The 25,047-nt window shown below is 41.2% G+C and overlaps 2 protein-coding genes and 1 pseudogene across 2 annotated transcripts; all 3 read right to left on the bottom strand.

Annotated features, from left to right (window-relative positions):
- Window positions 1-5,497: 5,497 nt before the first annotated feature.
- LOC131235396 (germin-like protein 9-3) lies at window positions 5,498-6,226 on the bottom strand. Its single transcript, XM_058232570.1, has one exon. It carries the CDS (start codon window positions 6,129-6,131, stop codon window positions 5,505-5,507), a length of 627 nt encoding a protein of 208 aa, XP_058088553.1. The 5' UTR covers window positions 6,132-6,226; the 3' UTR covers window positions 5,498-5,504.
- A 6,471-nt stretch (window positions 6,227-12,697) lies between these two features.
- Window positions 12,698-13,324, bottom strand: LOC131235545 (germin-like protein 9-3). Its single transcript, XM_058232738.1, has one exon. The coding sequence runs from the start codon at window positions 13,322-13,324 to the stop codon at window positions 12,698-12,700; it is 627 nt and encodes a 208-aa protein (XP_058088721.1).
- An 8,266-nt stretch (window positions 13,325-21,590) lies between these two features.
- Window positions 21,591-22,239, bottom strand: LOC131235714 (germin-like protein 9-3; annotated as a pseudogene).
- Between the last annotated feature and the right edge of the window lie 2,808 nt (window positions 22,240-25,047).

Raw genomic sequence — 25,047 nt, 5'->3', positions numbered from 1 at the left:
CTAATACTGGAAAAAGGCTCCGGATTCTCTTCCACAATGGGGAGCCACTGGAGAAAACTGCATGAGCTCGACGGAGGACAGATCTTCACTATACTCGACTCTCATGAAGGAACCCCATAGGCTCCGGTTCTCCTTGACCTTAACTGACCAGGCCATTTTAAGGCGGAGGGCCGCATGACATATGAGAGTTTCCTAATCCCCAGGCCCCCTTGGAGTTTAGGCAGTGCGATGTTTTTCAACTCCGCCAATGGAGATTCTTCTTTCCTTCGGCCTAGCCCCAAAAGAAGTTGGCAAACAGGCTCTCTAACGCATTTAAGACTGCAGCTAGAATGTGCATAGCTGCCAGTGTGTGAACCGGGATACCGCTTAATACATGTTGCACTAGCAAGGTCCTACCTGCTTGCGACAAGCATCTAGCTTGCCATCCTCTGATACGACTGTCTACTTTGTCAATTAGCTACTGGAAGGCTTCTTTTTTGCTCCTCCTTGCTGAAACCGGGACCCCCAGATAGGTGAGACTCAACGAGGCTTTGCCCATCCCCAGCATTCTCTAGATGGAGGAGGCCCTGGCTGGGGGGAGACGTCTGAACAAAGGAAGCTGCTTTTCTTAAAGTTGACCTTTTGCCCTGATGCACAGTGAAAAGAATTAAGGAAAACCTTTGTAGCATGGATCGACTTCAAGCTTCCGTTGAGAAACAAAAGCGTATCATTTGCAAAAAGGAGATGGGAAACCAACGGGCAACCACGAGGCGGTTGGAAGGGGAGACAGGAGCCGCTAACTACAAGGTTCTTAAATCCTTTGCTAAGAGCTTCTGAAACCAAGATGAACATGCTTTGAGATAACGGATCGCCCTGACGGAGCCCTCTAGTTGATTTGAAGAAGCCCCCAACTTCTCCATTAACTAGCACCGAAAACTAACAATTGCTCCAGCATTGAGCCACCAGGTCTACCCAAGGAACAGAGAAGCCAAAATGCCTCAAAACCTTCTTCAGGAAAGACAATTCAACTCTATCGTAAGCTTTTTCCATATCAAGCTTCACCACTATGTTATCTCCTTGAACTTTTTTGTTTAATTCCCTCAACAGTTCCTGGGTGAGGGCAATGTTTTCTGAGATCAATCGGCCTTGAACGAAAGCCCCTTGCTCCTAGGAGATTAGCTTAAGAAGCTCTTGGCTCAGTCTGCCCGCTATGATCTTGGAGAAGACTTTGTAAATACAATTACAAAGACTAATAGGGCGGAAATTCTGGAATTTATAAGGTAAAGAAATCTCCAAAAAGAGAATATTATTAAGAAATATAAATAATACTTCTTTACAAAGTAATTGGTATGGTTTATATAAGCCTTAAGCCCTAAATTTATAAATTTTTTTAAATAGTAAGCTTATTAAATCTAATCATACCCAAACTCTGGTAGAGTCTCCAAACAAAACTTTCAATGATATCATCTAAATCCCATAACAACTACAATTTACTAGAATTTTACTTACTAAAATTGTTAATTTTGGCTTAAATTGCAAATTTGCCCTTGAAATATGATTGAATTTTGTATAACCATTCAAGTCTATTGCCATTGGTATTGGCTAAGAGCTCAAGATCATCGCAGCTTCCAAGACATTAATGCAAGGACGGATAATAACTCATAAAGTTATAGCTGTTGGAAGCTATAATAAGTGTTATGTCATATTTGTTGTTCCATCTCAAGCCTTACAACCAAATTTCTCTTGATATTACCTTTCTAAGCGATTGCCCTTATGTTACATCACTCTCAGTCTAAAAGTTCAACTCGAAATACAAAAATGGTTAGGATTGGATCCTCTTATAGTCAACCTGACTTGACCTGCACCAAGTTATTCAAAAATAAAAAAGTCTAATTTAGGTCCTACTTAGAGTTGGGCATCCAGTTGAGTTGGATCGAGTTAGGGCTGACTCGACTCGATCCGGTTTTGAAATAGGCCTGACCCAAACTCAATTCCCATCGAAACCGAGTCCAACATGCCTGACTTGATCCGAGTTCAGTCTGGCCTGAACTAATCCAGACCGAGTCGGGTCAAGTTGGCATCGAGTCGGATTGAGAGATGTGGGAGGGAGAGTGGAGAGGAGAGAGAGGAGGAGGATGAGGATGAGGGTGATGGTGGTGGGTGGTTGTCGGGCTTGGAAGAGGAGGAGGATGAGGGAGGGAGTGGAGAGGAGAGAGAGGAGGAGGATGAGGGAGGGAGTGGAGAGGAGAGAGAGGAGGAGGAGGAGGAGGAGGAGGAGGATGAGGGATGGAGGGAGTGGAGAGGAAAGAGAGGAGGAGGAGGAGGAGGGAGGGGGGAGTGGAGAGAAGAGAGAGGAGGAGGAGGAGGAGGAAGGTGATGGTGGTGGGTGGTTGCCGGGCTTGGAAGAGGAGGATGAGGGAGGGAGAGAGAGAGTTTGGGATCGGTTCGGGGTAGGATGTGGCGGGTAGGGTTAGAGAGTCAGGTCGAGTTGGGTTTCGGATTGAGTTGAGTCTAATCGGATTGAGTTTTGGGTCGAGTTACTGGGTAACTCGAACTCGACTTGGCTTGAGTTCGGATTGGGCGAAGCCGACTTGGTTTGGACCGACTCTCCCATTCGGTTCCGGTCGAGTCGGATCTAAACGAGTTGGACAAGTCGAGTTGGCTGGATCGAGTTAGATCGTGCCCACCTCTGGTCCTACTAAAATGGACCTGACCCACACCCAGAAAAACATGTGAATTAAGTACTTGTTTTTTTTTTCCTCTCTTTTTCTTTTGGACTAGACCATATCAATAGCTCACAATCTTTTACTAAAGCGTGGTTACCCATTCCTTGTGACAATCTAGACCATGTAGATTGTGGCCCATTGTTAATGAAGAATATACCAAAAAAAAAAAAAAAAAAAAACACTTATTGAATTACCTAACCACTTGATGGTTTTTTAAAAAAATCATCATGCAAATACATCATGTTTATTTGCCATATACCCCGTTCACATGGTCAGAAAGAACTGTATTAAGAGACAACAAAAATATCAACTTGAGTAGAGGCTACCGTGGCCCCAAGAAGTTTTCTATGGTAAGCGTCCCATTCCCACTATTTCCTGTGGTGTGGTCCACTTAAGCTTTGGATCTGCCTCATTTTTTATTTTTGTACTATAAAATGATCTAAAAATTGTATGGACGATGTGGATCTGTATGGTTTTTCTATAGGGAGAGGAGAGCAGTGGAGGGGAGTCGGATTGCCTCCGGAGGCCCTGGGTCGTAACTTCATGCGACGACAGGATAGGTAGGGTCCACCGTGATGTTTGTAAGAAATCCACCCCATCCATCCGTTTTCCAGATCATATTAGGATGAGAGCAAAAAAATGAGGAAGGTCCAAAACTCAACTGGTTCGTAAGAAAGGAAACAATGAGGATCAAACGTCCACGGTTGAAACATTCATAGAGCCATAGAAGTTTTGAATCAGGCTAATATTTTCTAGTTTTCAATTCATCCCCGTAGGAATGAATTTATTAACTAAATGGATGGCATACAAACATCACAGTGGACCCAAGGAGATTTCAATGATAGGCATTTCCCTACCCACCTTTTCTCGTCGTGCGGTCACTTTGAGTTTTACATATGCTCCAATTTTTGGACTAACCCATAATATGATATAGTAAAACTGATGAACGGGTTGGATTTCTCACAAACATCACGGTGGACCCTAGACAACTTACCATTGCAAGAGCTCCTCGAGAAAGCCCTTAGCGGCCGAGGAAGCAGATTGCGTACTGAGTAACTCAGTACGGTAAGCGTACTGAGTAAACTCCGTGGGCCCAGTGTCATTCATGTATTATATCCACTCCGTCCATCTCTTTTAACACATAATTTTATGGCCTTATCCCAAAATTGAAGAATATCGCAACCTCAAATGGACCACACCACTGGAAACAGTTGGGATATTCTCCAATTTTAGGAGATAAAATTATGTATTAAAAGAGATGGACGGAGTGGATACAATGCATGAATAACACTGGGCCCCATGGAGTTTACTTAGTACACTTACCGTACTGAGTTACTCAGTACGCAATCCGCTTCAGCAGCGGGCCCAATTGCGTAGGTTACGTAGAAAGCAAGAACGTATTTAAGAGTGTGGATTTTTAGGAAGCGGACTGTGTACCGAGTAACTTACTACGCTTGCTGAGTAAACTCCAAGGGATCCACCGTGATTTGTACATTTGATCCACTCTTTCCATCCATTTTAACAGCTAATTTCAGGTCATAATGCCAAAAAATAAGTATATCTAAAGATCAAGTGGAACACACCACAGGAAATAGTGTGAATTGAGTGTCTACCGTTGAAAATTTCTGGGGCCACGGAAGTTTTGGATCAAGCTGATATTTGTGTTTTCTATTCATCCAGGTCTTTTTGATCAGATCACTATGGGCACTAGAAAGATTTCAACGGTCGAAATCATTATTCTCACTGTTTCCTGTGGTATGGTTCACTTGAGCTTTGGATATTTTTTAATTTTTGTTCAACGTCTAAAATTATCTGAATAAACGGATGGACGGATGGAATAAACTCAATACATTCAAGGTTGGCCCAACTGAGTTTACTCAGTACGATTTTATCGTACTGAGTAACTCAGTACGCAATCGATTTCGGATTTTTTGTGGCCGCAACGTGATATATGTGTTAGATCCATACTGTTGACCCATGTTTCCAAATCATTTCATGGCATGATCCAAAACCGTGGCAGATCCAAAGCTCAAATAAACCTCACCATAAGAAACAGTGTGATTGACCGTTTTGCCATTAAAAACTTCTTATGGCGCACTGTAATGTTTCCGTAGTAGTGTTTATTTAGCATCCAATCTATTGATAGGGTCACATAAGGTTTGATGAAGTGAAAAAACAAATATCAGCTTGATTCAAAACATTTGCGTTTACTAATGGTTAATCACCACCGTTTCTTATGGTGTGGTTCACCTGATAATTGGATCTGTTTAATTTTTGGGATAAAGTTGGTCTTGGTGCTACCAAGAAAGGAAAGCCCTAGCTGATGTTTGCCGCGGGGAGGGGTTGAGAGGGTTTTTTTATTTATGGGATTAAAGGCTGAGAGGCTGTTTTACTCTCTTTTGTATAGCTTTTGGGTGGCTCATGATAGGCAAGGCGCGGCCTTTTGTAGTGCCAGCCTGAACTAGACTGTATGTTTTTCTCTTTTAATAAATTGGTAGGCGGTGAGTTCCCACCATTTCATTAAAAAATAAAGTTCAATAACTTTATAGGGACACCTTGCGTATTTGGATAATCGTGGCCTTGCATATGTACTTGATATCCATGATAGTCCGTGGTTTTCAACTCATAAATTATCTATGAATGTGGTTTATGATTCTAAATTTCAAACAATGACCTTTGATTGTATTCCAATAAGCGTTAACAAACATTTATTAAAATGAATAATCTATTAATCAAAGCAATTAAATAGGTTTATTATGCTCATAATAGAAACATAATGCAAGTAGGCCAGATTCAATTTTAGGCGTTGGGTGCAAGGCCAGCCTTGAGCTTTTGAATGGTTGAGATGTCTGTCTTGAAAGCTGTGGCGAGGATCCCATCATCGATGTTGGTGGCGAAGATGGTGCTAGGGACTGACACCGTCCCGGCATTGGCACTTCCAAAGGCAGAGATGGCAGTGGCTGGGTTCTGGGCATCGGCATTGTACTGGTAGTGCACAAGTCCCTTGGGGAATACGAACATGTCCCCCGTTTGGAGTGTTTGGGTGTAGAGCTTGTTTGTCGTGTCGACGAGTCCCACCTCAAGCGTGCCATCGATGACGAGTAGTAGTTCAGCCGAGCGGGGATGCGTGTGGGGGGGATTGATGCCTCCGGATGGATACTGAAGGAGGGCATACGAGACGCTCTGGCCATTGAGGGCTGGAAACTGGGCCATGCTTGCTTTCGTGACGTTGAAGATAGTGGGCAATTCCACTTGGAGTGGGGTTCGCATGCCAGTGAAGGTGAAGAAGTTTCCGTCGACGGCATTCATGTTGGACGGGATGATGAAGTCGGATGTGATGTCTGGGTCACTTGCATGGGAGATGTGATATGTGGCCATTGTGATTACTAGCAAGAACAAGGAGTGGCTGAGAATGTTTGAGGCCATTGTTTGATGATCTGATGCGGTGTTTTAGCGTGTGATTGAAGATGGGAGGGAATGGGTGCTTGTGTTGGATTTTTTGCATGTCCATGCATTTTATATTGTTGGTGCAGAGGAGCTTTGTGTTTGACGTGGGACCCATTGTAGACAAGGTGGACGGCTGGCGTTGAAATTTACTAGGCGGGTTTCTTGTTCTTTCTTGTTTGGCTCCCTACACTTTGTGCGGTTACTGAATTGCCTGTGTTCTTTTGGGCGTCCCAGGGCCCTAAGCCTTTTCTTTCCAGCCCATTTATGACGTGGAAATAATCAGTATGACATTCTGAACCGTTCATGAAGTGGGCCCGGCCATCATTATTCTATGCCTGTGAAATAAGCCGTTCATTCAGCAGGATAGCTACAAATTAATGCATGAATTATCCTGTCCGTTTTTGTTCTTGCTTATTTGGGAAAGAGTCCGATCCACTATTTCCTTCTAGCTGTACGGATCGAAAGGAGAGAAAGTAGCTCTGGTGACGATGGAATGGAATGCAAACGCCAATTTTCTATAACCCCTGTGATGTCTGTTTGACATCCACTCCATCCATCCATCCATGGTGGCCTGCTCATTTACGTGACCCCAAAAATGAGGAAGATTCAAAACTCAAGTGCGCCCTACCACACAAGTACGGATTGAATGTCTACCATTGAAACCTTCTTAGGGCCATGAAAGTTTTCGACTAAGCTGATGTTTATATTTTCACTTCGTCCTGGTGGGAATGACCTTATGCATGGGTTCTGATGGCATATAAACATCACCTTGGCCTCATGAAGGTTTCAACGGTGTTTCATGTGGTGTGGCCCACTTGAGTTCTTGGTATGCGTCCTAACATAAGGTGCAAAACTTAAAAAATAAAATAAAATAAAAAGGTGCAAAACTAATGCAGGAGTGGAGGTGACACGGACATTGAGGCGTGCCAGAAAGAATGAATTGTCTTCAAAATTAGCAATGGTACTATGGTAGCGTCTCTCTTGAAAAAAATAAGTGGAATAATTAAAGGCTAGATGGTTTATGCTTATCTTGGTGAGCACTAGGATATAATGTTCTATGTGCATGCATCACATTTGCTAACTATGTTGCGGTATATATTAGTTAATTTTATCCGCTCTGCCATACATTCAACCATCAATCTGCATATGTGCTATAAATACTACATAAGTTATTATATATCTTAAACTCTATTGAGAAAAAACGGCCGAATCACACAAAGATGATTCTAAGATTGTAATCCAAAGGCACCAAGCAAACACAAAGATAACGTAACAATTTAACGTGGAAAATTTTTTCAAGAAAAAAAAAAAAAAAATTCATGGCACAAAGCGACATAAATCTACTATACTCAAGTGGAGCAATTCTCAAATCTCACCCTTGCTACACCTTTTGAAACCCTAGAACTATCTAGAAACTATCTGGAATAGTTTAGAATGCCTTAGAATACCTTCCAATCCTATTTACGCCTTATATATATATATATATATATATATATAATTTTAGAAAGAATTCTAAACAAAATTGGAAGAAAATTTTGTAAAATGTGCGTTTCTGTAAAATTTCTGCCAAAACCTTCAATGTCATTGAGCACCCTTCGATGTCATCGAAGAATGACTAAATCCATCCAGCGACTAGAGGTAAAAATCCGAAAAATATTTGATGACATCGAAGCCATTTGATGTCATCGAGCCATGACAATCATATTTAAGACATCTGATGACAACAAACTCACCATATGCTTAGAGGTTTGCTCTCACTAATTTGGTGGAGTTCGGATGCGCAGTTTAGATCACCTTCATCTGCAAGGAGACTTAGAGCTTTGCTCTCAATAATTTGGTGGAGTTCGATATAATAGGAAGTTGTAGTTCTTCCAAGTCATCATCATCCACTGTAGTGAAATACTGATCCACCATTTCTGTACTAACCAATTCCCCCTGATGTCTTTTTTCTTTGTCGAACAGTACTGCCCTGCAACCCTCCTAAATATCATTGGTTACTGTTCTCCTAACAGCGTGAGAAGTCATTTTGAATTCCTGAATTAAGCATTGGTCGATGCCTTGCGTCCGTCATTCCCTGATCGATTTAAGAAAAAACTGACCCATCGGTGCTGATGTTTTCAACGACTTAACTGCTGAACCAATTCACTTATCTGTTTTTGTTATATAGCTTCGTATTCTATTAATGCAGATAGAATTTCTTTCACTGCTGCTTTTGAGAAGCATTTATTGACAATATCAATTCTTTGATAGGTATTGTCTTCCTTCAAAGTTGGACTTAATTAGTGAAAATGCATTGATCATGATAGAGATAATAGTCAAATCTGATAAATCCACCTTGTTCAAATCCTTCTCCAGCAAAGGCAAGTTCATGGAATGGGACAATGTGAGTTGCAAGGCCACGTGCTACTATTTCAGCTCCATTCTAACATTGAGGCTCTCCTGAGGAGTGAAACGCCTGATTCTTTAGACGGAAACTCCAAATCTCATTTCAGCCGGATAGAAGGTTCAGATCTAGCACTCGTGACCCACATCAGCATGTGTGCTGCATGTAGATGAGTGCGGTTGGGAGTCTTCCTTAAGGATAACTACTCCGAATCCACGAAGCTTCTCTGCACTCATTACAGAGATTTCTCGAATCCATGAGGGATGAAAATAGAAATAATTTCTAATAATTTGAAATAAATTGATTGATGATAACAAAACAAATTTATAATCCTTCAAATAATGAAATCAAACCTAGGACGGAGTTTTAGACTCAAATTCTTTAAAAATTTGAGGTAGTAACTTGTCATGATTCCTCGTTGACTTCATGGTTTCTGTCCAAAATTAGTAAGTGTCCAATTTGGCTTAACTATGTCATTCTCCTAATTTTTGTAAGCTCATTTCATGTTGGACATGACTTCTAGAATTCAAAGGATCAAAAGTTATGATCAAACTAAAGCTTATTATTAATAGTAAAAATAAAAATAAAATAGATTTTCAATCGTCGATCTAATGGAATCTCGCAAATCTGTGGGCAACATGGCATAGAGGAGTTTGTTGGCTATAACAGCTTATACTACCTTAAAATCATATATGATATATCGAAAAACTCATTCCAATTTATGGGATATGACTGGTTTAAGGTTCTCACGGTCTTGATCACTTCCACCTCAATCAAGCCCTCTCTAGTCCATCTTTACCATGAAAGTGCCAGTAACTGGCTCTACATCAATGAGCAACACTCCCCACTGGCCTACCTTGGAGGCCGAATGCCAATATCTCACACGTGCATGAGATTTAGCCCATTTCCTTAGGCATGGGATCATGTGGCCCATTTCCTTGGGTAGAAATTGGGAAAGCGTTTTGCAGGAAGTCGCTGTGCTGGAAACCGAGCTGGGGGCCACCATGATATTTGTTAGAAATCCACCATGTCCAATCATTTTTTGAGATATTTTATGACATAGGGCTAAAAGTGAACCGGATCCAATACTCGGGTGGGCTGAAAATGTGAGGATTGAACATGCATAGTTGAAATATTCATGGGGCCACAAAAGTTTTTAATCATGCTAATATTTGTGTTTTTAGTTCATCTCAATAGGAATGACGATTAAGAATGGAATGGATGGCATGTAAACATCACCCTCGACTGAGGGAGGTTTCAAGTATAGGAATTTCCCAACCTGTTGGCCGGTCGGATTGGAAGGGACTGGTTGGTATTGGAAGTTAAATCCCGGAATTGGCCGGGCATGCCAAACAAAGTCGGTGATCTGATCCCAATCCTATGGATCTTAAGACAATCCACTGACAATACCATCATTACCTTTAAATCCCATCCAATCCACCCTAATCCGTTCAAATTTTCCTGGGACTAGTTTGGTTCGAGGGATTGGAAGGGATGGGAAGGTTTAATCCGGGATGGGAAGGTTTGATCCCGGGATTGGCTGGGTCTGCCAAACAGAATGGATATGGCAATCTCATGGATCTCAAGACAATTCACTGAAAACACCATCATTACCTAGAAATCCATGCCACCCACCCTAATACCATTCAATCCCTTCCAATCCACCCGGCCAAACGGGCCCTTAGTGCAACCCACTCGAGTCTTGGAACCTTCTCATTTTTCTTTTTGTTTCTAGTATTAAAACGAGTTCACAAAAGGATGGCAGGGTAGACTTCTCACAAACATATGGTGGGCCCTACTTAGGTTTCCAGGGCAGGAGCTTCCTAAGAAAGCTTTAGTAGGAAATTTGCATCCGGTGGAAGGGGGAAGCAGATTGGCTGGTGTACCACACACCACTAATGTGGCTAGTGTGTTGAGGTAACCAAGTTCCGTGGGTCCCACAATGAGTTATGAGTTATATCCAAACCGTCCATTCACTTAGTGAGCTCATCATAAGGCCTGAACTGAAAAATAAGACAGATCCAAAAATCAAGTGGACCACACTGTAAAAAGCAGTGGATGATTGAATGCCTGCCATTGAAACCCTTTTGGGGGTCACAGAATTTTTGGATCAATATGATATTTGTTTTTTCTCTATATCCACGTTGTGTGACCTCATGAACAGATTGAATGGAATGTAAATGTTGCGGTGGGCCCTATGAATGTTTTAATGGTGAAAATCATTGTCTCCACTGCTGTTTGTGGTGTGGTCCACTTGAGCTTTGAAAATTACTTATTTTTGGGATCAAGATCGAAAATGATAGCTAAATGAATAAATGGTGTAGATATGATAAATACATCATCGTTGGGCCCATGTAACTTTGATCTCCTTCGTACCGTTCATACAAGTCGGAGCTCGAGCAGCGTAAGCGCTGGTCTTCGCACCACATGCAGAAGGAAGTTTCAACGGAAGCGGATTGGCTGGCACACTACTGATCTGGCTGATGTGTTGACATCATCAAATTCTATGGGTTCCATTATAAGGTATGTGTTATATCTAAACCATCTGTTAATTTAACGTGATCCTAGTAAGGCTTGAGCAAAAAAAAAAAGAAAAAAAAAAGAAAGATCCAAAGATCAAGTTTTGGATTGAACATCTACCATTGAAATCCTTTTCGGGTCGACAAAAGTTTTAGATCAATATTATATTTGTGGTCGTCCATATAAATGTTTTAACGGTGAGAATCACTGTCCCCGCTGCTATTTGTAGTGTAGTCCACTTAAGCTTTGGATATGACTTTATTTTGGGTTCATGCTGTAAAATGATCTCCAAAAATAGATGAACGGTATGGATATAATAAATACATCAATGTGGATCCACGTTACTTTGATCTCCTCTGGACCGTTCATACACCCCGGAGCTCGAGGAGTGTCAGCTGTGTCTTGGCGGGCGCGGATCAGGTACTACCCGGCCTGTTCGGAGCTCGGGACAGGCCGAGTCTCCTAGGCCACTCCGGGCCACCATGATGTGTGTGTTTTATCCACACCGTCCATCCATTTTTACATATCATTTTAGATTACTTGATATAAAATAAGGCAGATCCAAGGGTAAAGTTGACCACACCATAGAAAGAAGTGGTGCTAAGAATGCCCACCATTGAAACCTTCTCAGGGTCTACCGTGTCATTTATTTCCAGTAAAACCTGTTGATATGGTCATATACACCTACATGAAGTGAAAAAAAAGTACCATATTCACCCAAAACTTATGTAGTCCTTAAAAAATTTTCAATGGTAAGAATTTAATCCCCACGGTGTGGTCTATTTAAGCATTGGCACTCTCTATTTTTGTGATAATAACCTTAAATGAAAAAAAATTAAAAATGGATGGACTGTGTAGATAAATTCATACATTATGTTCCCGAACTCCCAACAGGCGAGGGTAGTACCTAATCCGCACCCTGTCTTGGCACGACACGTACCCACACCAGCCAGGTCGGTGGTGTATGGTGCACCAGCCAATTCACTTCCAGTTGCAACATGATGGATTGGGCTTGACCGAGTTCGAGTTCACTGGGACGTGTCGTACAGGACTCACCCTGAGATTCAAAACCATTTCATAGGTTGCTCATATCTGACGTGTCTCGTGTCAGCACATGTGGCAACTCTTCAGTCTCACCTCAGACACTCCTCAAATGTTTCAGGCTTATAGAATTTAACTAGCTCATAAAATGTATTGCATATGACAATCTTATTAACCGTCCAAGTGACTATGGCCCACGCCAGCTTAATTTATTTAATCAATTTAAAAATACTTTATTAAAAGAATAATATTAAAAGAAAACAATGAATCTGATTGTATTGGTTCATTTCTATGACGAGAGGAAAATCAAGAGGCTTACAGATAACTTTTGATCCTCTCCATATGATCAAAATTAAGAGTTTGGACCACCGATCAATACCGTTTATCATCAAGCTCAAGTGCTTTCAAGTTGCCCTGCATCATTGGATCATCAAGGCCCAAGGTCTGTACGATCCTAAATTTGGAGCAATAACCATTGATTGTGTTCCAATTAATAAACGTTGACAAACATGTATTAAAATCAATAATCTATTAATCAATGCAATTAAATAGGTTTATTATGCTCACAATACAAACATAATGCAAGTAGCCAGATTCAATCTTAGGCCTTGGGTGCAAGGCCGGCCTTGAGCTTTTGAATGGTCGCAATGTCCGTCTTGAAAGCTGTGGCCAGGATCCCATCATCGATACTGGTGGCGAAGATGGTGCTAGGGATTGACACTGTCCCGGCATTTGCACTTCCAAAGGCAGAGATGGCAGTGGCTGGGTTTTGGGCATCGGCATTGTACTGGTAGTGTACAAGTCCCTTAGGGAAAACGAACATGTCCCCCGTTTGGAGTGTTTGGGTGTAGAGCTTGTTTGTCGTGTCGATGAGTCCCACCTCAAGCGTGCCATCAATGACGAGTAGTAGTTCAGCTGCACGGGGATGCGTGTGAGGGGGATTGATGCCTCCGGATGGATATTGCAGGAGGGCATACGAGACGCTCTGGCCGTTGAGGGCTGGAAACTGGGCTAGGCTTGCTTTAGTGACGTTGAAGATAGTGGGCAATTCCACTTGGAGTGGGGTTCGCATGCCAGTGAAGGTGAAGAAGTTTCCGTCGACGGCATTCATGTTGGACGGGATGATGAAGTCGGATGTGATGTCTGGGTCACTTGCATGGGAGATGTGATATGTGGCCATGGTGATTACTACCAAGAACAAGGAATGGCTGAGAATGTTTGAGGCCATGATTTGATGATCTGGTGTGATGTTTAAGTGTGTGATTGAAGGTGAGAGGGAGGGGTGCTTGTGTTGGATTTGTTGCATGGCCATGCATTTTATATTGTTAGTGTGGACGAGCTTTCTGTTTGATGTGGGCCCAATGTAGACAAGGTGGACGGCTGGGGTTGAAAATCACTAGGCTGGTTTGTTGTTCTTTCTTGTTTGGCTCCTTGTGTCCGAACAAGGGCACTTTTTTTCTTCTTCATTTTATTATTATTATTATTATTATTATTTTATTTATTTATTTTTTGCAAAATCCCTTCTGTATTGAACAAGGGCACTTTGTGCAGTTTACTTAGGGCTGAATTGCCCGTGTTCTTTTAGGTGTCTTAGGGCCCTAAGCCTTTTATTTCCAGCCCATTTATGACGTGTAAATAATCAGTATGATATCTTGAACCGTTCATGAAGTGGGCCCAGCCATCATTATTCTATGCCTGTAAAATAAGCCGTTCAATCGTTAGATTGGCCACAAATGTATGACCTCTCCTGTCCATTGGTATTCTTTCTTAATAAGAGTCTTATCCAACATTTCCTTCAAGCTGTATGTAATGGCATGAAAGAAAGTCGATCAGGCACTAACGCAAATTTCCTGTAACTCCCAAGCCCATGCAATTAAAAGCTTTGTGACCATGATGTCTTTGTAATATCCATTCAGTCTGTGTATCCATTGCTCCTGCTCATATCAGCACATGAGCTGAAAAATTAAGAGGATCCAATACTCAGATGTACTGTACCATAAGAAACTGTGGGGACTGAATGTCCACAATTGAAACCTTCCTGGGTCTACGAAAGTTTCTGATCGGGCTGTTTCAAGTCATCCCAATGGGAATGGCCTTATGCAAGGGTTTAACGGCATATAAACATCATAGTAGCCTCATGAAGATTTCAATGTGGGCGTTTTCATCTCAGTGTTTCATGTGGTGTGACCCACTTTGAGTTCTGGATCTGCTTAATTTTTAGGCCCACGCCCTAACATTAGCTGGGAACTAAAGGATGGAGCAGAGGTGTCACAAACATTGTGGTGGACCCCACATATAAACTAAAAATTAAGAACCATTTGTCTTCAAAATTATGCAACCGTCTCTTATATGAGGTGGGATAAGGACAATATAAGCTTACCATTGTTCATGTTCAAGCACCCCGCATGTAAGGTTTAAAATATTGGTGCTTTAAGTATCGTATCATTCATCAATGTTGCCTCTTGTATGATAGATTTCGGATAAAATCAATAGAACTCACCACAGTAACAAAGTAATTAAAATTAGTTCATTATGTTAAAATGCCAACAGTCGGTGATTGGGCTACTTTCCTGTTATGTTTGATCTATTATAGGGAATTTAATAAAGATGGAATTTTTTTTAAACGGAATTTGACATTTTTGTGGTGAACTATATTTGATTTAACATGATTATCAAATTTTGTTTTTTCTGCTGAACAGAGTTCTTGCCTTGTTGCCTGTTGGTATTAAGAATTTGATGTGTTTGCCTATACTTCTCTATGCTTTTGGGGAACAAAGTCTGAAACATACTTATATAAATTTGTAAATTACCATGGAAAGATCCACACAGAGATTTTATCTGCCGACCAAACATGAGCACATGCTCTAAGGCATGACTATGTAAACACCCAATAAAAAGTTGTGGCTTTTGCCAAATACCTAGGAATCTTTGTTATACCTAGCTTTACCTGTGTCTCAGTGTCGGCTCGTGTCTCATCTCTATCTATTTGAACGCCCACAACTAATTTTTTTCTTCCTTGTGTCCATCCTTTTGGAACAAGGATCCTTCATCGAATTTGACATCACCCGTGTGACCCAGTCATATAGCTCATATCCCTTTACACTATTATCATAGTTGACAAAGATATAAGCATTGCAACCAAATACTTGTAGTTCCGAGTAGTTTACCTACTGACTACTCTACATTTCTTTTAAAATTTTACAATCAATATCAATAGAAGGGGATTGGTTCAACAAGTAACAAGTCGTTTTAACGGCCTCAATCCACGTTTCCGTGCCCAACTCATCATTACTTATAAGAGAGATATCTCAATATGACATTTTTCCTTTCCAACTTCAAAATTTCCCATGTGCTACCAGAAGGTAATACGGTGGCAAATGCGCTTGTGACAATGAGTAGAGGAGGATATTCCGATATGACCTTTTTCAATTGTTCAGACATCCCGGGTAACATTAGCGGGGTTGTTAAGTTTGGATAAAGTTGGTCTTGGTAAGCCCTAGCCGCTGTGTGCCGTAGGGAGGGGTTGAGTGGGTTTTTTGTTTTTGGGATGAAAGGCTGAGAGGCTGTTTTAGCTCTCTTTTGTATAGCTTTTGGGTGGTACATGATAGGCAAGGCCGGCTTTTTGTAGTGCCATCCCATACAAGCTGATGGCAGTACTAGCCAAAACTTCACTTGACTTTATAAAGCTTAAGATTTAAACTCACTGGACATATGAGAAGAGAAGAGGAACTTCACTATTTTACTGTGGCTTACAAGTTGACTGAGTTGAGTTTCAAACGACTATAAGAGCTCCCTTATATAGACTTTTCTTACCAATGTGAAAAGACACAAATGGCCATTTAAAATACACTACAGGGGCATAGTATTTACTACAGTAACAAAAAACAAAATAAAATATTAAATAGCTTGCATCAGGAACCGAACAGGCACATGGAGAAACTGAACTGTCGCAAGGAGGAAAACGCCCTGGTTGCTGGAAGCTTATTCCAACTTCTACTATCTTTGAGATTGCACTGTTTTGGTTTAGTCTTCCAACACTCCCCTTCAAACCAAAACCAGCTTCATTCCGAGCATCGTTCTTAGTCGTTTGAATGCATATGTCGGTAATGCCTTTGTGAAAATATCCGCTACTTGTTCTGTAGTATGACAATACTCTAATTTTATCATTTTCTGCTTCACGTGATTTCTCAGAAAATGATATCGGGTATCAATGTGTTTGCTTCTTCCATGCTGCACTGAATTTTTGGCTAGTTTGATTTCCGACTTGTTATCCACATATATGACTGTGGATCCTTCCTGCGGATGCTTCAGCTCCTTTAGTAAGTTTCTCAGCCAAATTCCTTCATAAATACTGGACGATGCTGCTACGTACTCTGCTTCACATGTGGACAGGGCGATCACACTCTGCTTCTTCGAATTCCATGTGAAAGCAGTCGTTCCGAGATAGAATACAAGCCAGTGGTGCTTTTTCTTTCATCTTGGTCACCTCCTCAATCACCGTCTGAGTATCCATATAGCATTGCTTCATCATCGTATGGATAGAAAAGACCGAATTCCATTCTTCCTTTGACATATTTGAGGATTCTTTTTGCGGCTAGCCAGTGTGATTCTTTTGGTGCTTCCATGTACCTACTTAGAAGCCCAACACTGTAGACGATATCCGGCCTTATAATTGTGAGGTACCTTAGGCTTCCAATCAGACTCTTGAACATAGTCAAGTCAACGCTTCTTCCTTCTCCGTCCTTTGTTAATTTTAAGCCTGTTGCTACAGGCATGCTTACAGCATTGCAATTGGCCATCTTGAACTTTTAAAGCAATTCCTTGGCATACTTCTTCTGAGATATATAGATAACTCCATGTTGTTGCTTCACTTCAATGCCCAGAAAAAAGGACATCAGACCTTCATCGGTCATCTCAAACTCCTTAAACATAGCCTTCTTAAATTCATCGAACATCGGTCGACTGTTTCCTGTAAAAAGCAAATCATCAACATATAGGCATGCTATAAGCATATCGCCATGAACATGCTTCTTGATATAAATTGCATGCTCATATGGACATTGGGCGAAGCCGTTTTCTTGAAGATAGTTGTCGATGCGTGCATTCCAAGCACGTGGAGCTTGCTTTAACCCATAGAGGGCTTTCTTCAGTCGATATACCTTGTGTTCCTCCCCTTTCATAACAAAGCCTTCAGGTTGGTCAACATATACCTCTTCTTCCAAAATTTCATTCAGGAATGTAGATTTCACATCCAGTTGGTAGATCATCCAACTGTGATGGGCTGTAAGAGAGATAATCATCCTCACAGTGTCAAGGCGAGCAACAGGAGCGAAGACTTCTTTATAGTCCACCCCGTACTTCTGTTTGTAGCCCTTTGCTACGAGCCTTACCTTATAGCGATCGATCTCACCATTAACATTTCTCTTGATATTATACACCCATATGACGCCAATAGTTTTCTGGCCATTAGGAAGTGTAGTCAGCTCCCATGTATCATATCTCTCAATGACATGAATTTCTTCTTTTATAGCGATTCTCCAACATTCTTCTTTTATGACATCCTGAAACGTCAGAGGCTCATGATCTGCATAAAGGCAGAAAAGATTGACCTCTTCAGTTTGCTTATAGATGTCGCTTAAGCTTTTCATTTTTATAGGTGTCATGGGTGAGGATGAGCTAGCCAAATTTTGTCTTGATGGAGTACTTCTAGGAGTGATGGAATGTACTCCTGGACTTCTGTGTACTGATGATGTGGCCGAAGAAGGTGTTGCGGGTGTTTGTTCTTGACGGTCATGCCTTTCTTCAGGTTATTCTGTTTCGACTAGAATATCTTTGGTTGATTCTTCATTTCTAAGTTTCTTCTTCACTAAAAACCACATCTCTACTCACTACTACTTTATTGGTTAGTGGATTGTAAAGCTTGTAGGCTTTAGATGCTTCACTATAGCCAATGAAGATATATTTTTCACCACGATCATCAAGCTTCCTTCTTCTTGCTTCTGGAACTTGAACGTAAGCGACACACCCAAAGATCCTTAGGTGCGCCATGCTCAGTTTGTAGCCACTCCATGCCTCCTGTGGTGTCATGTTTCTGACACTCTTGGTTGGACACCGATTGAGCAGGTAGGCAGTACATGCAACTGCCTCTGCCCAGAAGTTCTTTGGCAGACCTTTCTCTTTCAGCATGGTCCTCGTCATGTCGAGGATGGTGTGGTTCTTCCGTTCCGCAATTCCATTCTGTTGTGGCATGTAGGCTGCAATATATTGCTGCTTGATGCCTTGTTCCCTGTAAAAATCTCGAAATACATTTGAGGTGTACTCTCCACCTCTATCAGATCTGAGTACTTTAATTTTGTGACCACTTTCAACTTCGACACGAGCTTTGAAAATTTTAAAGATAGTGAAAGCGGAAGATTTTTCTTTGATGCAATACACCCAAAGTTTTCTGCTGAAATCATCAATGAAGGTAATAAAGTATTTATTACCTCTAAGAGAGGGTGTTTTGAGTGGTCTGCAAATATCGGTGTGAACCAACTGAAGTGGTTTCTTTGCTCTTTTAGACACTCTACTCGGAAAGGAATTCCTTTGTTGCTTTCCGAGTGTGCACACCTCACACAGATGTTTTGGAGCTTCAATAGCCAGCAAGCCATGCACCATGCTTAATGAGGATAAGAGTTTCAGGCCACTTAAATGGAGATGCCCAAAGCAAAGGTGCCATCTCCATGAATCATTCCTCACGAGTCCATAGAAACACTTATCAGCCTTTATGTTAATATGGAGCGAAAACATGTGATTCTTTGCCATTTGGACTTGAGCCACAAGTTTCCTGTGAGTATCTCTTATAGAGAGAGAACAGTTCTCCATGTGTATGACATACCCCTTCTCAAGGAGTTGGCCGATACTGAGGATGTTATTTTTCATGTTTGGTACGTTTACATTAGAGATATAATTTGGCTCACCATTCTTCTGATAGATTTTAATTGTTCCTTTACCTTTCATAGGTACCTTTGATGAGTCGCCAAAACTCACGTCGCCACAAACTCCTTCTGTGAGTTCCACGAACAGTTTTTTGTTACCACTTATGTGGTTGCTTACACCCGTGTCGAGATACCACACATCTGGCCGTTCGCATGCTTTTTCTTGTGCGAGGAGGAGTGTGGAGTCTTCTTGTTCATGATGTGATGCTTCAGCATAGTTGGATCGTTCATCTTGATCCACTTTACTCTAACACTCAGAGGCATAATGGCTGAATTTCTTACAATTGTGGCATTAAACATTCTTTGTATTTCCACGACCACGTGTGAATCGGCCTCTACCATTTCCTCTTCCACGGAAACTGATAAACTTTTGCTGATTTTGTTGATGGCTTGGATGATATCCACGCCCTCTGCCTCTTGCATGATTGCTAGTGCCACAGTCGCCTCGTTGTGTATGGCCATTCTTTTGTTCTTTTAGAGTCAACTTACACTCTAAGGCATTTTCAAGCGTTGAACCAGGATTCTTTAAAATTCGTTGCTCATACACTTGCAACGATCCCATTAGTTCTTCAATGAACAGTTTTTCAAGGTCCTTTGATTCTTCGATCGCCACAACCACATGCTCAAACTTGGATGTGAGAGATCGCAGTGCCTTTTCAATGACATGTATATCTTCAACTTTTTCACTATTTCTTTTTAAATTGTTAATAATAACAATTAAACGTGAGAAGTAGTTAGAGATACTTTCACCTTCTTTCATGTGCGCCGCTTCGAACTCGGCTCTTAGTGTTTAAAGGCGAACCCGCTTCACTCGATCAACACCTTTGAAGATGGTACCAAGGGTATCCCAAGCTTGCTTGCTTGATGTTGCTTCGGCAATCTTTTCAAAGGTTGATTCATCCAACCCTTGATAGAGGAGGAATAAAGCCTTGTTATCTTTCTTCCTTTGATTTTTGAGGGCGATCTTTTCTTCGTTTGTGAAGGCGGCTTCTTCCTCCATAGTGGGTTTTATATACCCATCAGTGATGATCTCCCATAGTTCTTGCGACCCGAACAACGCTTTCATTTGGATGCATCATATTTCATAGTTGTCCTTTAACAACTTAGGAACTTGCGGCTGGATTGTGCTGGCCATCTTTTTTTTTTTTTTTTAAAAAGGAATGACTGATTTTTGTTTTTTTTTTTTTTTTTTTTTTTTTTAAATAGAAACTTTTGAAATTTGTTTTTTTTTTTTTTTTTTAATATTAAAACAGATTTTTAGTTGAAAATTTTCTAAAATCTGATTTTTTTTTTTTTTAAACAGATTTGTTTGGCTGAAAAGACAAAATTGCTGAAATCTGAAAAAACTACTGCAATCTGATTTTTTTTTTTTTTTTTTTTTTTGAACTGCTGACAACTCCAGCCAGGAACTCTGCAATCTGATGTTTTCAAAAACAGATTTTTTTGGTGAAAAACACACTGCTGAAATCTGATTTTTTTAACCAGATATATATTTTCCGTTGGCTTGGATACAAACTGAAGCAGGTTCTAGAGACAAATAGACCGGACAATGCTTGTTCCTTGAAAAGAAATGGAAGATCCTGTATGTGTGAATGGGACAAGTGGTCTGTCACGAGCAGCAGAAAGGCAAGCCTTGATACTATGTGGCTCGAAACATTGATGGCCCTGATCGGAGAGCAGTTTGCTGAGAGTGATGAGATATGTGGCGTCGTTGCACGTGTGCGTCAAAGGCAGGACAAGCTTGCGTTGTGGACTAAGACAGCGGCGACTAAACCTGGCTCTGATACCAGTTTGATGGCAGTACTAGCCAGAATTTCACTTGGCTTTACGAAGCTTAAGATTTAAACTCACTGGGCACGTTAGAAGCGAAGAGGAACTTTACGATTTTACTGTGGCTTACAAGCTGATTGAGTTGAGTTTCAAACGACTATAAGAGCTTCCTTAGATAGGCTTTTCTTATCAATGTGAAAAGGCACAAATGCCCATTTAAAATACACTACAAGGGCATAGTATTTACTATAGTAAAAAAAACAAAATAAAATATTATATAGCTTGCATCAGGAACCGAACAGCCACATGGAGAGACTGAACCGTCGCATGGAGGAAAGCGCCCTGGTTGCTGGAAGCTTCTTCCAACTTCTACGGTCTTTGAGATTGCACCGTTTTGGTTTCGTCTTCCAACACAAGCCTGTATGTTTTGCTCTTTTAATAAATTGGTAGGCGGTGAGTTCCCACATGTCATTAAAAAAAAAAAAAAAAGAGTACAGGAACTTTATAGGGACATCTTGCATATTTGGATCATCGTGGCCCAAGGTATGTACTTGATATCCATGATAGTCCGTGGTTTTCAACTTGATAAATTATCTTTACGATTCTAAATTTGGAACCATGACCTTTGATTGTTTTCCAGTAAGAGTTAACGAACATTTATTAAAATCAATAATCAATTAATCAATGCCATTAAATGGGTTTATTATGCTCATAATACAAAAATAATGTAAATAGCCAGATTCAATCTTAGGCCTTGGGTGCTAGGCCAGCCTTGAGCTTTTGAATGGTCGTGATGTCCGTCTTGAAAGCTGTGGCCAGGATCCCATCATCGATGCCGGTGGCAAAGATGGTGCCAGGGACTGACACCGTCCCAGCATTTGCACTTCCAAACGCAGAGATGGCAGTGGCCGGGTTTTGGGCATCGGCATTGTACTGGTAGTGCACAAGTCCCTTAGGGAAAACAAACATGTCCCCCGTTTGCAGTGTTTGGGTGTAGAGCTTGTTTGTCGTGTCGATGAATCCCACCGCAAGCGTGCCATCGATAACGAGTAGTAGTTCAGCTGCGCGGGGATGTGTGTGGATTGATGGCTCCAGATGGATACTGATGGAGGGCATATGAAACGCTCTGGCCATTGAGGGCCGGAAACTGGGCCATGCTTGCTTTCGTGACGTTGAAGATAGTGGGCAATTCCATTTGGAGTGGGGTTCACATACCAGTGAAGGTGAAGAAGTTTCCGTTGACGGCATTCATGTTCGGTGGGATGATGAAGTCGGATGTGATGTCTGGGTCACTTGCATAGGAGATGTGATATGTGGCCATGGTGATTACTAGCAAGAACAAGGAGTGGCTGAGAATGTTTGAGGCCATGGTTTGATTATCTGATGTGGTGTTGTAGTGTGTGATTGAAGGAGGGAGAGAGGGGTGCTTGTGTTGGATTTGTGGCATGGCCATGCATTTTATATTATTGGTGTGGAGGAGCTTTGTGTTTGACGTGGGGCCCATTGTAGACGAGGCGGGCGGTGAAATTTACTAGGTTGGTTTGTTGTTCTTTCTTGTTTGGCTCATTGTGTGCGAACAAGGACACTTTGTGCAGTTAGCGGATTAGCTACTGACAGGTAGAATAGCCAGACTAGCTACTGAAGTGACGTAAGCAAGTTCCGTGGGTCCCACCATGATGTATGTTTTGTATCCACACGTTCCATCCATTTAGAGAGATCATTACATGGCAATATCCAAAGAATGGATTAAATCCAAAGCTCCAGTGGACCCAGCACAGAAAACGGGACCCAGCACAGAAAATGCTGGGATAGTGAGACGCACTATTAAAAACTTTGACAGGCATCAAAAGTTCTGCTATTAAAAAGTTTTTCCTTATTTCATATATTTTTTAACTTTTGAACAGGTTAGATTTCAAATAAACATTTCGATGGGTCTTAAGATAGTTTCAACGGTGGGAATCATTCTCCCCACTGTTTGCTTTGATGGGTCCCCCACCAATTTTTATTTGCCTCATTCTTTGGTTCATACCTTAAAATAATATCAAAAAATGGATAAATGGTGTGCCGATATAACACATACATCATAATAAAGCTCACAAAACTTGATGATATAATTTCAGTAGCTGACTCGCTACCAACTTGTCAGTATCTAATCCTCGTCAGTTACTAAAAGCACGGGTTAGCTACTTACAGGTTGAGTAGCCAGACTCCTTGCTAAAGTGGCGTCACAAAGTTCTATGGGCCCTACCATGATGTATATTTTGTATTTACACTTTACACCCATTTGGAGAGATCATTTTTAGGAAATATCCAAAGGATGAGTTAAATCCAAAGCTCTAGTGGACCTAACATAGAAACTAGTGGGGACAGTGACACCCACCAATAAAAACTTCTAAAGGCTACAAAAGTTTTAGATTAAGCTGATATTTGTATTTTCTCTTATTTAATGTCTTTTTTAAATTTTGAACAGGTTGGATTTCAAATAAACATTATATTGGGCCTTAAGATAGTTTTAATGGTGGGAATTACTCTCCCCACTGCTTTCTATGGTGGGGCCCACTACAGATTTTTATCTGCCTCATTCTTTAGATCATGCCTTAAAATGATATCTCAAAATGCATGTACGGTGTGGATATAACACATACATCATAGTGAGGCCCACAGAACTTGGTGACGCCACTTCAGTAGCCGACCTGCTACTGAACCTGTCAGTATCTAATCCGCGTCCGTTATCTTTTGGGTCTGAAAGGGCCGTACGCCTTTTCTTTCCATCCCGTTTAAAACTGGAAATGGTTAGTATAATCTTCTGAACCGTTCATGAGGTGGGCCCCACCATCATTACTCTATGCCTGTAAAATAAGCCGTTCATTCATCCAATTGGCCACAAATGCATGACCCATCCTGTTCATCGCCACAATGTATGAAAGAGCCTGATTCACCAATTCCTTCAAGCTGTATGAAACGGAATGAAAGAAAAGTAGCCTATAGGAGCTGGCCTGTACGAATGGGATGCTAATGCGAATTTCCTGTGACCCCCGTTACAGGGAGCCCGCACAACCGAAAGCTCTATGACTATGATGCCTGACATCGGCCTTGCCCATCCATTGCTCCTGAGCATGTTAGGACATGAGCTCAAAAGTTAAGAAGATCCAACAATCAAGTGTACCGTGAGGATTGAACGTCCAAAATTGAAACCTTCTTGGGTTCCACACAAATTTATTTATTTATTATTATTATTATTTTTGCATAAAAGCCTACTAGTCCTTTGTTTTAAGGATATCATTAGCCATACTCAGTTACATCAAGTATGAATGAGCTGAATATGACATGTATTTCTGTTAATATCTCCGCTCTGGATTTCTCATCACTGCCTTCCATGCACTCCAGAACTTTATGACTTAATCTAGAGGTTGGATGTCAAATAAATATCATGGTGGGCCCTAAAAAATATTTAACGGTAAGAATCATTATCACCGCTACTTCCTGTGGTGTGGTCTACTTGAGATTTGGATCTGCCTCAGTTTTGGGATAATGCCCTAAAATGATAAGGAAAAATGGATGGACGGGTAGATTCCTTAAAAATTATTATGGTGGACCCCACCTAGGTTTCCAGTGCGCAAAAGGCTTTCGCAGGAAATTCGCGTTCGAAAAAATCGCCAAAAAATCGCGTTGCGGATTTCCTGCAAAAGGCTTTGGCAGGAAGTTCCTACGTTGGAAACCTAAGTGGGACCCACTGTGATGTTTTTGTGAAATCCAATCCGTTCATCCGTTTTATGAGATCATTTTAGGACATGCGGATAAAAATGAGCTAAATCTGATAATCAAGTGGGCCAAAAATGTGAAGATTGAACTTACATAGTTGAAATGCTCGTAGGTCACAAAAGTTTTGAATCAGGATATTATTTGTGTTCTCAGATAATCCCAGTAGGAATGACGTTATGAATGGTATAGATGGCATGTAAACATCACTGTCAACCCCAAGGAGGTTTTAATGGTATGAATTTTCCTACCTCCTTTTCCTTCACTACGCCTTAATTGAGTGCTTTATCCTGCTCACTTTTGGTCTCAAGTCCTAAAATGAGCTCAAAAAATGGATGGATGGGATAGATTTCTCACAAACATCATGGTGGGCCCCGCCTAGATTTCTAGAGAATTTACCAAAATCCTATACGTCTTGGAGGCGGATTGCATACGTCATTAGGGA

The sequence above is a fragment of the Magnolia sinica genome, chromosome 19, assembly GCF_029962835.1.
Source record: "Magnolia sinica isolate HGM2019 chromosome 19, MsV1, whole genome shotgun sequence".
In the NCBI taxonomy this organism is placed as follows: domain Eukaryota; kingdom Viridiplantae; phylum Streptophyta; class Magnoliopsida; order Magnoliales; family Magnoliaceae; genus Magnolia; species Magnolia sinica.
Note: the sequence above shows the minus strand (reverse complement) of the source record. Positions and strands in the feature narration are given on the sequence as shown.